This window comes from Miniopterus natalensis, chromosome 6 (assembly GCF_054644295.1).
Source record: "Miniopterus natalensis isolate mMinNat1 chromosome 6, mMinNat1.hap1, whole genome shotgun sequence".
Taxonomy (NCBI): Eukaryota; Metazoa; Chordata; class Mammalia; order Chiroptera; family Miniopteridae; genus Miniopterus; species Miniopterus natalensis.
Window position 1 is genome coordinate 44,344,342 of NC_142086.1, and position 14,965 is coordinate 44,359,306.

The 14,965-nt window shown below is 37.5% G+C and overlaps 1 protein-coding gene across 1 annotated transcript in view; it reads right to left on the bottom strand.

Annotated features, from left to right (window-relative positions):
• HSPBAP1 (HSPB1 associated protein 1) overlaps positions 1-14,965 on the bottom strand; it is a 39,059-nt gene that overhangs the window by 19,117 nt on the left and 4,977 nt on the right. The window contains exons 2-3 of the mRNA XM_016199934.2: positions 8,786-8,971; positions 1,766-1,947 (exon numbers count right to left, since the gene is read on the bottom strand). Of these exons, the coding sequence (XP_016055420.2) occupies positions 1,766-1,947; positions 8,786-8,971 (368 nt within the window). The remainder of the gene's footprint in view (positions 1-1,765; positions 1,948-8,785; positions 8,972-14,965) is intronic.

Genomic DNA, 14,965 nt, shown 5'->3' on the forward strand with positions numbered 1-14,965 from the left:
AAGCCTGGAGGTAAGATTGCATAGGCTACTCTTTTCTTAGTTGTACATTCTCAGAAACATTTTACTTAACCACCTTGTGCCTAATTTTTCTTAAAATAGGGATAATTATTAAATCATGGGGTTACTGTGAGGATTATAAATGTAAAGCACTTAGAAAAGCACTAAGTATAAGAAAGTACTTGATAAATGTTACTATTACACGATGTTTTGCCTGAAATATGAAGTAAAAAAGTATTAATCTAATCTACAGAGTGGGTGAGGGGTAAAAGGTCCAGGGTTAAAGATTCATATAAAGTGATCACAACTAAGGTTGTAAGAAAAAAATTACCTCAAAATTATCATTTAAAAATTAGTAAAGAGCAGATGTGGTATAGACTTTGGATTCAGAAAGTATCTACTGAATGTTTTAAAAACTGATGCATTCTTTTATGGTTATGAGAATAAAAATACATCCTCACTGAGCTGTAGTTGGGCATGGCTCAGTGGTTGAGCATGGACCCATGCACTAAGAGGTCACCAGTTCGATTCCCATCAGGGCACATGCCCGGGTTGCGGGCTTGATCCCCAGTGGGGGGTGTACAGGAGGCAGCCAATAGATGTTGATGCTTCTCTCTCATCGATGTTTCTATCTCTCTCTCCCTCTCCCTTCCTCTCTTTCTAAAATCAATAAAAACATATTTAAAGAAAAAAAAATCCTCAACTAACAACTAGGAAGCAAGTAATGTATTTTTCATTTATAAAAAGCAAAAATTAAGTAAAAATTTTTAAAATTTAAGGAAAGCTACAAAGTATTAACAATTGTATCATAGTAATTACATAAAATCAGCATCTACACCTTGATTCAAAATGAAAAATAAAAATACAGGCTAAATGAAAAACTTCTCAGGAGTCTAAGGACTATCAGCCTATGTGAGAGGGAAGTCCAGAGAGAGGGTGGCGGTGACCCGCAGGAGAAGAGTGGGGGTGAACAGCCCACAGTGATGGCGAAAGACTTCTCTCTGCAAAGGATGGGACAGGGTAAGGGATTCTAGAGCCTTGACCTGATTGTGGGCAAGGCAAAGTCATCCCAACAGCTTCCTGGGACTATTCCCATTCCTGCCCCAGGCCTAAGACACACATAGAATCCAGAGCAGGAGTTTGCAAAATCACCCCACAAAATAAATTGGCAGTTTGAAGTAGAAAGCACTTAAAGAGAAAGAGGATATGTAGCCTGCAAGCTCACTGTCAATTATGTCAACACATGGCAGAGAACTTCCACATTCTTACTTCTGCAAGTGAGCCCACACTTCTGCAGGACTTCTACAATCAAACACTGGGAGCCCAGCATCTGACTCCGGCCATGAACCTACACTAAGCCCCCAGAGCAGGGAGAAATGGGAGCAGCAGCCTGGAATGCTTCTTCATGTAGCCAGCTTTTTACCTCCCTCTCCCTCACTGACAGAACAAGAACTTATATGTAGGTCAGAGGAAATGAAGTTTTATACACAATATATGCTTCTAATATACTCCAAACCAGCTCAGGAGAGTGTATAGGAAATATGGTGAGCAGAGAGTAACAGTGAGAAGGCTGCTCGTGTGTGTGCGCCAAACATCCCGCTTCTCTTGAGCAAATCTTTTGGGTTGAGTGGATAAAATACTCAACACTCACAGTGATCTCTTTTAGAGAAAATGACAATGAAGGAAAATGGTACCAGGGAATTTCTAATTTGTGATCTTTTCTCAAGGACAAATTATTACCATGAGTAAAAGGAATGTGTTGACTTACCTGGAAAATATCTGTCCTGTCTTCAAATAGACTGACAACATATTTATAGTCAGCATAAGCCCAGAATTTGTCATAATCATAATCTGTAAATGGTCCAGAAATACTAGAGTGGTCACAGTTCCAGGTCAGAAACTCTTCAAGTGTAGCTTCTACGTAACTACATGTAGTTTCAAACTGAGGAACTGCAATGTAAGAGAACCCAATTTTAAATGTATATGGAATAGTTTCCAAAATTGTTTTTTTAAAAATAAAGATTATTTCAACCAACAATGTTAACTATCATTTAAATTAATTAACAATCAATTTTGCACTTGCTATATAAAAGTCATTTACAACATGCACAATACTTATGATTAAACATAAAAGTAAAAAACACCAAGGTATCTTTTCATAGATGATTGTATAAAGAAGAAGTGGCACATATATGCAATAGAATATTACTCAGCCATAAGAAAAGATGAAATACTGCCACTTGAGACAACATGGACAGATTTTGAGAATCGTGCTAAGCAAAAGAAATCAGACTGAAAAAGTCAAGAACCATATGATTTCACTCATATGTGGGATATAAAACTGAAAGCAACAAATGAACAAATAAGACAAATAGACAAATAAAAACTCATAGACACAGACAACAGTATAGTGGTTACCAGAGGGAAAGGGGGATGGAGGGGAGTAATCAAAGGTAAAGGGGGTCAAACATATGGTGACAGAAAGAGATTCAACTTTGGGTGGTAAACACACAATGCAATATACAGATACAACATTGTACACTTGAAACCTATATAATTTTATTAGCCAATGTTATCCCAATAAGTTTAATAAACAATTTTTAAAGAGACACTGTTGAATTAACTGTTCATTTTAAAATAAAATAGTAAAATATTCCAAGTTTTAAAAAAAACACAGTTTAACCTTAAGATTAAAGACTACCCTTACTATTGGCTGATTCAGTTGTTAAACAAAAAAACCAAAAGCTTTTCTGAAAGAAAGGTTTTACTGAGTAAAATGTAAAAAAGAAATCATTAAGCTATTTAAAAAATATTAGAATATTTATCTTCAGGATACAGAAGACATTTCTAAGTAAATAAAAAAAATAAAATTTAAAATATTAATGAAATATTATTTGACTACATTAAAAGGTAAAAATGTGAAGCAAAATCAAAAGGCAAACAATAAAGTGGGAAACACATTAGTGTCCCCATGCAGAAACTGCATTTCTTTAACATGACCCTTTCTCCTTTCTGTCCATCTATTCCCTTTCCTAATGGTTAAACCCTTAGGACATCAGCCTCCTGTCAGCATCAAACTGTCTTAAGACCAAAGCCTCAGGTTTGCTGACCACAAAACAGCTTTGATAAAACCAACCGCACATCTTGACCTCAATTGTGTTTCAGTCCCAGGCCCATGAAAGCAGAAGGAACCTACTGACCACAACCTCACATAAGTAGGCAGAACAATACCACACTTGAGCTCAGGACCTAATAAAATGATCAACTACTCCCTACCCTGGCCTCAACCAATCAGTAGAGCCTACAACCCCAGCTCCCTTAATCACCATGATTATTAACTTTTCCTATATTTAATCTGTCCCTGTGTGGTCCATCCTGGAGCCTGGTTTTAAGAACTAGCTTACCTGTGGCTCTGGGCGTGGTGCCATTTCCTTAAATAAATCTTTACTGTTTTTGTTGTAAACTCTTGTTCACATCTTTTTGGGCTTTGGTGTGTGCTGGCAAGTGGACCCCTTTAATCTGGTAAGATTAGTATAAAATACAGTATTCTTTTTTTTTTTTTTAAGATTGCAGATGATTTTTATTTCATCTTTTTTATTATCTTTATTGCTGAAAGTATTACAGATGTCCCCCTTTCCCCCCTTTGATCCCTTTTACCCCGCACCCACCCATCACCCAAGGCCTTCACCACACTATTGTCTGTGTCCATGGGTTATGCATATATGCATATAAATTCTTTGGTTAATCTCTCCCCACTCCCCCACCCCCACCTTCCCTCAAAGATTCGTCAGTCTGTTTCATGCTTCAATATCACTAAATCTATTTTGTTTATCAGTTTATTATATTCTTTAGATTTCACATATAAGTGAGGTCATGTGGTATTTGTCTTTCTCTGCCTGGCTTATTTTGCTTAGCATAATATTCTCCAGGTCAATCCATGCTGTCCTAAAGGGTAAGGGATCCTTCTTTACAGCTACATAGTATTCCATGCTCAACGTAGCTAATCATCAGAGAGATGCAAATTAAAACCACAATGAAGTATCACCTCACACCTGTCAGAATGGCTGCTATCGACAAATGACACATGCTGGCGAGGATGTGGAGAAAGGGGAACCCAGGTACACTGCTGGTGGGAGTGCAGACTGGTGCAGCCACTATGGAAAACAGTATGGAGGTTCCTCAAAAAATTAAAAATGGAACTGCCTTTTGACCCAGTGATCCCACTTCTAGGAATATATCCTAAGATTCCTAAAACACTGATCAGAAAGAATATATGCACCCCTATGTTCACAGCAGCACAATTTACAATAGCTAAGATCTGGAAGCAGTTCAGGTGCCCATCAGTAGAAGAGTGGATAAAAAAGCTGTGGAACATTTACACCAAATACAGTATTCTTAATATGTAAGGAATTTAGTTTTTTAAAAACTCAAAAACCTGAAAGCCAATAATAGTCAAACAACTATTACCAGAAAGAAAATAGAAATTGCTAATAAACACATGTTCAACATTACTGGCAATCAAAGAAATGTTAATTAAACTCATGAGATATCATTTTTCAACTATCAGCAAGATTGTTTTAATTTCTTTTTTAAATTGAATTTATTGGGGTGATACTGGTTAATAAACTTACATAGGTTTCAGGCATACAATTCTGTAGTACATCATCTGTATATTATATTGTGTGTTCAGCACCCCAAGCAAGATTATTTTTTAAAAAGTGCTTTCTGCAAAGTGCTGGGCCATCATATCAGACACCTTCCATTCTTTCACCTGACAAATATCTGAATGTCCATTAGGTGCTCAGTCCACAATGAGACATGGCCCTGGCACTCACAAAGGTGAAATTCTTCATGGGAAGAGAGACTTTAAACAGTTCATTACTAACATAACTAACCATGTGATTATAGCTATGCTAAGTGTTACTAAGACTCACTCATATTTGGAATCTAATGAGCAAAATAAACTGATGAACAAAATAGATCCAGAGACATAGAAGCATGGAACAGACTGACAAATCACAGAGGGAAGGTGGGGGGCGGGGGGTGGGTTCTGGAGAGATTAACCCGAGAATTTATATGCAAAATGCATAACCCATGGACACAGACAATAGTGTGGTGAAGGCAAGATGGAGCAGGACATCTACAATACTTTAAACAATAAAGATAAATTTAAAAAAAAGAAATAGCAGGTGCTCTGAGATAATTTAATAGTCATACATTTGGGGGTGGGGGAGGGAGATGTGGTCAGGAAAGATTTCCATGAGAAAATGACATTTGAGCTAAGATCTAAAGGAAGAAGAGAAATTAACTAGGTAAAGCTGGGGTAAGAGGAACAGAGAGAAGCTAATGGCTAGACTACAGATGCTAAGGCCCTGAGGTAAGAAACAAACCTCTGGAAACACAAAACGGAAGAAATGCTTGTTTGGCTTGAGCTCAGGAAGAGAGATTAAGCTGATGACACAGACACAGCTTTCTACACCAAAACAAAATGTTGACCTTTAACCTAAGGGTAATGGGAAGCCATTTAAGGAGAGAAATAAGATGAGTTTCAAAAAACAAAACAAAATTGTCTCTGGCTTCAGTATGAATAGCCTAGGTAGGGAGAGCAGGAGGTGAAGAGGGACTACAGATGAGGCTACTGCAGCTATGGTGTGTAGGTAACCCCAACTAGAGGATGGCCATGGAGTAAGAGAGAAGCAGACTGATGATACTAGATATTTAGAGTGTAAGTCGTCAAGTCACCAGACATCACTTAAGAGAGGCACTCCGAACAACTGAGGTTCTAGTGTAAGGAGCTTCATGAGTATTGCTGCTACTGATGTTATTGGTCATACCCCTTGAACCAGTCATTATCTTCTAGGAATCTATTCTAGAGACATAATCACAAACTTGGACAAGATTTATTTTCAAAGTTGTTCACTACAGTCAAAATTTCTAAGCAATCTAAATATCAAAATAAGAGAATTTTAAAAATAAATTATGATATTACCATACAGTGGAATACTAGGTAGCCATTTAAGTCACATTTAATGTCAAGAGAAGCTGCTCAGAATATGTTGAGTAGAAAAAAGTAGGCTATGAACATTAATACGTTATTTTTAAAATACAAAAAGGTCTATATGGACATATGTACACTTTGGTGATAGAACCAAGTGTATTTAAATTTCTTTGGATTGTCCCATTTTTTTCAATGTTCTCTACAGTGAGAAAGTCATATTTTTACTTTTAAAATTATTTCTATTTTCAAATAACATTTGTTGAGCATTTACTGTGTCCTAGGCATTGTTCTAAATGTTTTAGGTATATGAACACATTAAATCGTGAAAGCATTTCTATTACAGAGAAGTTAAGTGACTTGCCCGAAGTGACACAGTAAGCCAAAATTTGAACCCATGCCAACTGACACCAGAGTCACTATCTTATACCGCTACCCGATACTGCTTGTGGCAGAATTGCATTTATACTCAAGGAATAACTTTAGAAACAAATTATTAAGATAACCCACAGAATGAGAGAAAGTAGGTATTTGGAAGTTATCTATCTGATAAGGTTTTAGTATCCAGAATATACAAAGAACTCTTTTACAACTCAACAATAAAAAGACCAAAAAACCCCAAAAAGCAAAAAACATCTCAATCAGAAAATGGGCAAAGGATTCTGAATAGACATTTCTCTAAAGAAGATATCCAACTGGTCAATAAGTATATGAAAAGATGCTTGACACCATTAGTCAAGGGAAATGTATATTAAAAGCGTAATGAGCCCTGGCCAGTGTTGCCCAGTGGTTAGAGCATTGCCCTGTGCACCTGGAGGGTTGTAGGTTCAATTCCTAGTCAAGGGCACATACCTGGGTTGCAGGTCCGTTCCCCAGCCCTGGTTGGGATGACGGTGGGAGGCAACCCATCGATGTGTCTCTGTCACATTGATGTCTCCCCCCTCCCCCGCCTCCCTTCCACACTCTCGAGAAATCAATGGAAAAATATCCTCACTCCTTGGGTGAGGATTAAAAAAAAAAGCATAATGAGATAACAATTCATACCCACCAGGATGGCCAGAATAAAAAATGGAATAGCCCTAGTCAGTCTGGCTCAGTGGTTAGAGCATTGGCCTAAGGACTGAAGTATCCCCGGTTCGATTCCGGCCAAGGGCACATACCCTGGTTGCAGGCTCGATCCCTGGCTCTGGTCAGGGTGTGTGCAGGAGGTAACTACTGGATGTGTCTCTCTCGCATCAATGTTTCTCTCTCTCAGAACAGTGCTGGGCACAATAGCTCTCAATAACTGTTAGCTATTAGTAGTAGTATTATATTTGAAGTCTAACCAAGATGGGGAAAAATTACATCCTATTTCTCTCCAAATTACTGTCTTCAGTGAGTGGAAGATTTATTTGACTATAATCAAGAAGCAAAAAGCACAGGCTGATTTTTATGTGGCTGCTGCTGGCCTAGCATTTAATTTTAAAAATACAGTAAACATCTTGGTCTGTGATTAGAATGAGATGCCAAAGAGCTTCAGAGATATTAATTTTGCTTTACCTGTCATGGGAGCACAAGGAGAGTCTAGACACCAAAAACCAAATAATTCTATATCTAATAGAAGGTCAACATGAAAGAAAGAAGCTTGGAGAAGCTGGGTAATTTTTTTAGCTCTGTCTCAGTTATTCACAGATATTCAGGGAGGCACATCATAGCAATACTTAAAACACTGAATTTCTAGACTACCAAACTTATCCACATTTAAATACAAGTTAAACACACATTCTGAAACCAGGCAATAGTTGTAGACTACTTTAGATTAGAAACAGCACTATCTCTTTCCTTTAAATTAACTGTTTTTAGAGGTAACAATAATTGCTTTATCTGACTATAAGGCAAAAAACCCCAAAACATTACAAGTCTTCTGGGAAGCAAAGGGAACCGACAAAATCTGATTGCTTAAGAGAATGAAAAAATAGCTCGGCCGGTGTGGCTCAGTGATTGGACATCGACCTAGGATCCAGGAGATCATGGTCAGGGCACATGTCCAGGTTGCGGGCTCGATCCTCAGGAGGGGGCATGCAGGAGGCAGCCGATCAATGACTCTCTCATCACTGATGTTTCTTTCTCTCTCCCTCTCCCTTCCTCACTCTGAAATCTATGAAGATATATATTTTTTAAAAACAGCTTTACATATCAGCTGCAACAGAGGTCAGGCAGCTGATAAAGCAGAGAGATAAAATTTCAACCAAGACTGAGCACTATAAATAGTGCCTGAAGCCACAAATAAAAGGACGCATTTTATATGAGGTTATAAACTATATGTTATTTATTCTTTCTTTCTTTTTTTTCTTTCTGTTAATCCTCCCCCGAGGATATTTTTTTCCACTGAATTTTAAAGAGAGTCTGGAAGGGAGGGTGGAGGGAGAAGGAGAGAGAGAAACACTGATGTCAGAGAGACACATCCACTGGTTGCCTCCCCCATGCATCCTGACTGGGGCCAGGAATAGACTGGGCCTGGGGACTGAACCTGAAACCCAAGTATGTGCCCTTGACTGGGAATCGAACCAGAGACCCTTTGGTGCTCGGACCAATGCTCCAACCACCGAGCCGCACTGACCAGGGCTAGGTTGTTTATTCTTTAAAAAAAATCTTAACACAAACTGTCTTTGTAAAACTTCCAATAAAATATTCTCTATCTAGAAATGGTCAAAAAGAGAATTAGAAGGATTTTCTAGAGATAAAGAAACCACTGATAGGAATGTGGTAATGCTATTAAAGAAACGTTATGATGATGATTACTTGCGGTCCTACCTGTATCTGTGCTTTTCCTTCCCATCCTGAATCGTATCTGCTTGCCATGAAGGACCTCAGAAAGGTGTTTAGCAGTCCAGTGTTGTGCTGGCCAATCAAAAACCATATTATAGAAGACTGCAGGTTGCTGTAAAGACATGATAATTTCTTTCGCTTTCTCTGGTGTAAAAGGTTTGACATGTTCATCTAGGGAGAGAAATAAATAGAGCAACAGATAGGTAACTATAAAGTTATTTCATATAATATGAAAAAATAGCTAGTATCATTTTTAATATGGCAAATCTTTTTTGTGTAATTACACTGCATTTATACTTCACTTATTACTGATCATATAAATATAAATATCTTCAATATTATAACTGAACCATAATTCTTCAATGATATTTCTTACATTAAATTTTAAATGTTAGAAAATATTTACAATTTTCAATGTTAAAATGTTTTTTAAAAGGGCTTTCCAACTATTTAAATTTTTAAAAATACAAATTTTTTTGGAAAATATTTCCTAAATAGAGGATTATGTAAGAAATGCTGATAGAAACTACTCTAGAACAACTAGGGTTGCTGGAGTCAGCAACAATTCTACTTGCTGTCACATGTTTATGACAAAAAACCCTACTGAATTAATAAAAATATATCAGTCAATGGGAAAAAGGGAATTATTTTTATTGAAAGATTTAAAATGACAAAAAATGTGCTAGGATGAGTATCAGTGTTAATTCTTGGCTTCAACTGCATCTATAAACAGTATAGGGGCTATGCAATGACTGAGTACTTCAATAAATTTCACAGAATCACAGAATGTTAATTCTGGATAGGATAGTAAAGATTACTATTTGCAAAATAAAAGAACAAGTTACGTTTCTCTTTAAAGACATCTTAAGATGAAAGTTTTTTGGGAGGAAGGTAAAAAATGTGTCATACTCTGACTGTCCAAACATATTTATGATTCTTTAAATCAGCTACACTGTGTATTTCAGTTATGTAACTTGTAATTACATTTAATTCAAAAAAATTAAGAAAAGCTCATAAATAATCCAAATTCCCCTATCATCCAACTTTTTCTAAACTTTCTGATAAAAGAAAGAGGGATGGAGAAGGACTCATCGAGGAACTTGAGGAACTTGTACTTGTCTGAATGTAAGGCTTATTTTTAAAGAAAATGAAAATTTAAGTCAATTTGGCTTCCTTTCACAGACAAGGGCAAAAACTCGGAATCTTTTCCTAAACCTTTGGTGAAAGAGAGCAGACTCTAAGCCTTCAGCAGTTGACATTTGAGACCAATCCATCACTTTCTACATAGTTAGGGCTTTCAAGTGAGGAGGAAATCGGTGTGGATTCTTAGAGGGTAAGAGTAGGTAGAAGAGCTGGGGACTAACTACATGGTGTGAGGAAGGGAGATGGCACTCTTAGTCTTGATGTAGAAGAAGCCCCAAGTCTATATGTAAGTGACCTTAAATACTGAAGAGCCCTGTTAAAGAAAACAGGATGTGATGAAGAATCAAAAATTTTTTCTACCTTTCCTTGAGATGTCTTTTTCCCCCTCTTTTGACATGTATGATAAATTCACATTTAATGTTGGAACCCATACTGGCCTATAAATAAAAGGTCACCTAGACTGCAGAGAACCAAATCTTCTTGGACTTGTAGTACCTAGATTCCGTGTACATTTTTTATCACACATTTTTAAAGTTTTGCTAGTCTACGCGTGAAAAGCTACAATACTTTTATAATACTCTCTCATTTGTGGCATAAAAATTAGATCTATCCTTTGAGAAACAACTGGGAAAATGAAGCAGGAGTCTCAAAGAACCACCCACTAACTCATGTTATAGGAATTTGCTTTTAACAAAATAATTAACCACAAGCTATATACATATTCACTTACAACATATATATATATACATACACATAAAATATCTACTACCACAAGATACATCTGAAAGTATAAACAACCTGTCTTAAAAGTAAAAAAATATTTACTAAATATTTTCCCCATGGTACATATATCCATCAACAATAAAAATGAGGGCTATGTAGAAATGTATAGAGAGATGTAGGGACTGGAATTGACTCAGAGCTATTGCAATAGCCAAGTGAGAAGTGTGATGATAAGGGCCTGAACAAGAGTGGCAGCGAGGAGGGCAGAGATGATAAAGATGGAGAAATCTGCCACATACTTTTGTATAATTAAAATGAAAGTGCACATATGATCCTCTAAGAAACCTGTAAACCAAGGCAGAGAAGGTATTTTATTACCACTATCCAAAGGAAGAAATGGAAGCTCAGATGTTAAAGGTCAATATCCTGGTGATGAACGGAAACTATAGGTCACGGGACCTGATTCCAAGTCCAGTGCTCTTTCCACTGCACAATCCTGCTTCCAGAGAATTAAAACCGAGGGACTTACACTAGCACTAAAAACTCAGGAGAGATGATATAGGGTGAAAAGATAAACAGGTTCAGGAAAGCTTCGGATCGATTCATAGATAATAAATCCATATGTGCTGTCGGGGAGGGAGGAATGGCTTGGTTTGTGCGTATGTATGTGTGAGTGTTGGGGAGGTGTTAACACCTGTAGTACAGATGCTGCCTGCCTGCCTCGCCCAATGCCCATTCTCTTCTCCCTTAATAACAGAACTTTGGGCAAGGGCAGTAGCTGAAAAGTCACATTTCTTAGACTCCTTTGTAGACAGGAGGGGCCAGAGCCTATCTGGCAGTTGCTGAGTCAGCCTTTCTGCCCTTACCCTTCTCTCCTATCTTCGGCCTGAAAGCGCAGACATAATGGTTAGCTGCCTAGAGCGCGAAAGGAAGGCCCAGGAAATGCAACCTCAGCTGAAAGAGTGCAACGATGTCCATTTCTGTGGCACTGAGCCAACACCAGGAAAATTCTACTTCCTGAATCCTTTCACTTAAAATAATTAACTTATAGCCAATACTCTGTTATTAGCTCATAAGCAGTGTAACATCTAGCCTTCCGAAGCTATTGTTTTCAAGGACTACCATATTCTTCCTGTTAAAAACAAGACAACAGGCCCAAAATAGAGTCGCTTATGTTAAACCCCAAGTCAACAATCCAAGACCTAATTAATTTCAGCCTCTCCTAGAAGTGGAATGTTCATCCCATCAGGAATGACCTGGTCAGAACTAGAGAGGTAATCTGCCTGATAGGCTCTAAAGGAAAATGACCCTGCCACAACCAATTCACTTTTTCACTAGTATAACTTCCTTGTTCCTGCTCCTGTGCCTATAAAAGTCTTTCATTTTGTACAGCTCATCGGAGCTCTTTTCTGTCTGCTAGATGGGACACTGCCCAGTTCATGAATCATTGATTAAAGCCAATAAGATCTTTACATTTTACTCAGTTGAATTTTTTTTAAAAAAAATTTAAATATGTCTTTATTAATTTCAGAGAGAGGAAGAGAGAAGGAGAGAGAGAGGCAGAAACACCAATGATGAGAGAGTCATTCATCAGCGGCCTCCCTCCCCACGGGGGATCAAGCCCGAAACCCAGGCATGTGCCCTAACAGGGAATCGAACTGTGATCCCCTGGGTCATAGGTTGATGCCCAGCCACTGAGCCATGCCAGCCGAGCTTGGTGTTTTTTTTTAACATCCCTATAAAGTGCTCTGTGGCTTAAGTTAGATGAATCATGGCTGGTCTGACCCACTGTAGCATTCTGTCAGTTCTAAGGTTGTAAAATATTCAAGCTTTGAACATTTTAATTCTAGGCATTTAAAGAGCAGAGATAAACAGAAGCACCAGTCCTTTGGGGTTGGGGATTTATTCTACTTATCTTAAATCAGAGCCAATAGATCATACAGCTTTGAAAGTTCCTAAAACATGACTACTGTTTTGACAGAATAGCTTCAAACTAAATATTTTTTCCTCTAACACTGTTAATTTTTTTAAGTATTTAATGATCTGATCTAAAAACCCCAGACATTATTTAATAAGAGACTCTAAAAACTAAAGCACTTGACCCAGTGACTGGAATATATTAAATGCTCAAATATTTGCTAAATGAATGAAAAATATTATAAAACATATACAGTGCAGAGCAGTAGGATGTTCACCACAATAGGAAATTAGCATATTTACAGAATTTCAGGCCTATCAGAGAAATAAAACAATCAGCTGGTTGTGAGATAAAACTAATTTGGTGTCTGACAGTTTAATCAACAATGAACTGGGCCATTAAATTAACAAACTTAAGTGTTACAATTTCCTTTAAAGAAGAATGCAATCTACACTGTATTAATTAAACAGCCTAGGGATGCATCCAGTCATTCCATGCCAAGAGTATTTGCAAAGAGCTATAAAAATTGTGAAGCAACCTTTACAGTCTTTAAAGTATAAGTGTATTTAAAATTGCAGGAAGCAGCAATGTCGAATTAGATGACTTAGAAACTGTTGAAAAAACAGATTAGTGACCTAGGTGTTGCACAACAGTTCTCTTCTCCCTCTAAATGTAGCATGTTATTCAGACAACTTATTACAGCATGGTTAGCAACTAATTTTTTGGAGATAGTGAAACACCATCAAAAAACAAATTGCCTTTTTCTAATTTTTTCTTTAGTTAATGCAAAAAGTACAAGATACTATGAAATCTAATTTCTCTGAATTTGCTAGTAATCTGGCTTCAATCAATTAATATCTGGCATGGAGTTGTATCTGAGATTTAGAATTCAAGATGAGAATGAGGAAAATGTACCAAGTTGTGGAGGAGACACTGTTCCATGATGTGACTTGAAAGCTGGACATGGGCCAGAAGAGAGATTGCTTACCACAAATTCACCTTAAAGACGGTCTGAGTGTAATCCATGTTCATTCTGACAAATCAGCACTCCTCCCCTGCCTCTTACTAGGTGCTGGTTCCTGGAACAAGCCATTGTCCTAAGCACGTAAAATAATTTTCCGTACCTGGTAGCATTCACATACTAGTACCTATGATATCCCCTCTTTACACTATATAATTCTTTGATGCCTGCTAAGAGGTGGGGGGAACCATTTCATCCTGTAACTGCCCAAGATGCTCCTCGTATGTAAATTTCCCTTAATAATCTCTACTAATTACCATACTGTCGTAGTCAGCCTCTTTCTTCAGTCTTTCCCTGCCCTCTCCTCACAGAGGCAGATTTTCAATCCTGGGACCTTCCCCTAGGTCTGCGTGTACTAACACAAGTTTCCAGGATACTCCCCTAATGTTAATATAGCAAAGACAAAGATCCTGAAATCAGAATTAACTCACAGCTTATGTCATGTTTAATTTTAATAGAAATTTTAATAACTATTAAATTTAATAGTTTTGAATCATATTCAAAAATTTTCAGAAGGTGACGTAAGAGTAAGTCACAAGTGTACTGGCTGGTATTGCTCAGTGGTTAGAGCATCGGCCCATGGACTGAAGGGTTCCAGGTTCAGTTCTGGCTGGGGGCACGCACATTGGTTACAGCTTCAATCCCCCCCCCCTTTCAGTCAGGGCATGTACGGGAGGCAACCAATAGATGATTCTCTCTCACATCAATGTTTCTCTCTCTCCCTCTCTCTGTTCCTTCCTCTCTCTGTGAAAAGCAATGGAAAAAATATCCTCAGGCAAGGATTAAAAAAAAAAAGAGTAAGTCACAAGTTACAATACAGAGACTCACCATAGTGACACAGCATGAATAAAAAAATGGCATGGTGAGCTAATTTATAGATATATACCTATGATAATTTCATCAGGCTGACAACTACTGTATATACATATAAGAAATTTTAGAACCTCTGGAATGGTTGATATTAGAAATGGTAAATATTAGGGTAACAAATAATGAACATTGGACCATGTCAGAAAAATACTGAACACTGATGGAATTATGCAAGTACTACTAAACAAAATGACTAAAGACCAAATGATAAATTTATACCAAAGATAATTTTTCATTTTATAGTCACTATTTAAAAATGTCAGTACAGCCTGGCCAGGCGTGGCTCAGCAGTTGAGCGTCGACCTAGGATCCAGGCAATCCAGGTTCGATTCCCGGTCAGGGCACATGCCCGAGTTGCGGGCTGCAGCCGATCATTGACTCTCTCATCATTGATGTTTCTATCTCTCTATCCCTCTTCTTTCCTCTCTCTGAAATCAATAAAGATATATTAAAATAAATTAATTAATAAATAAATTAATTAATTAATTAA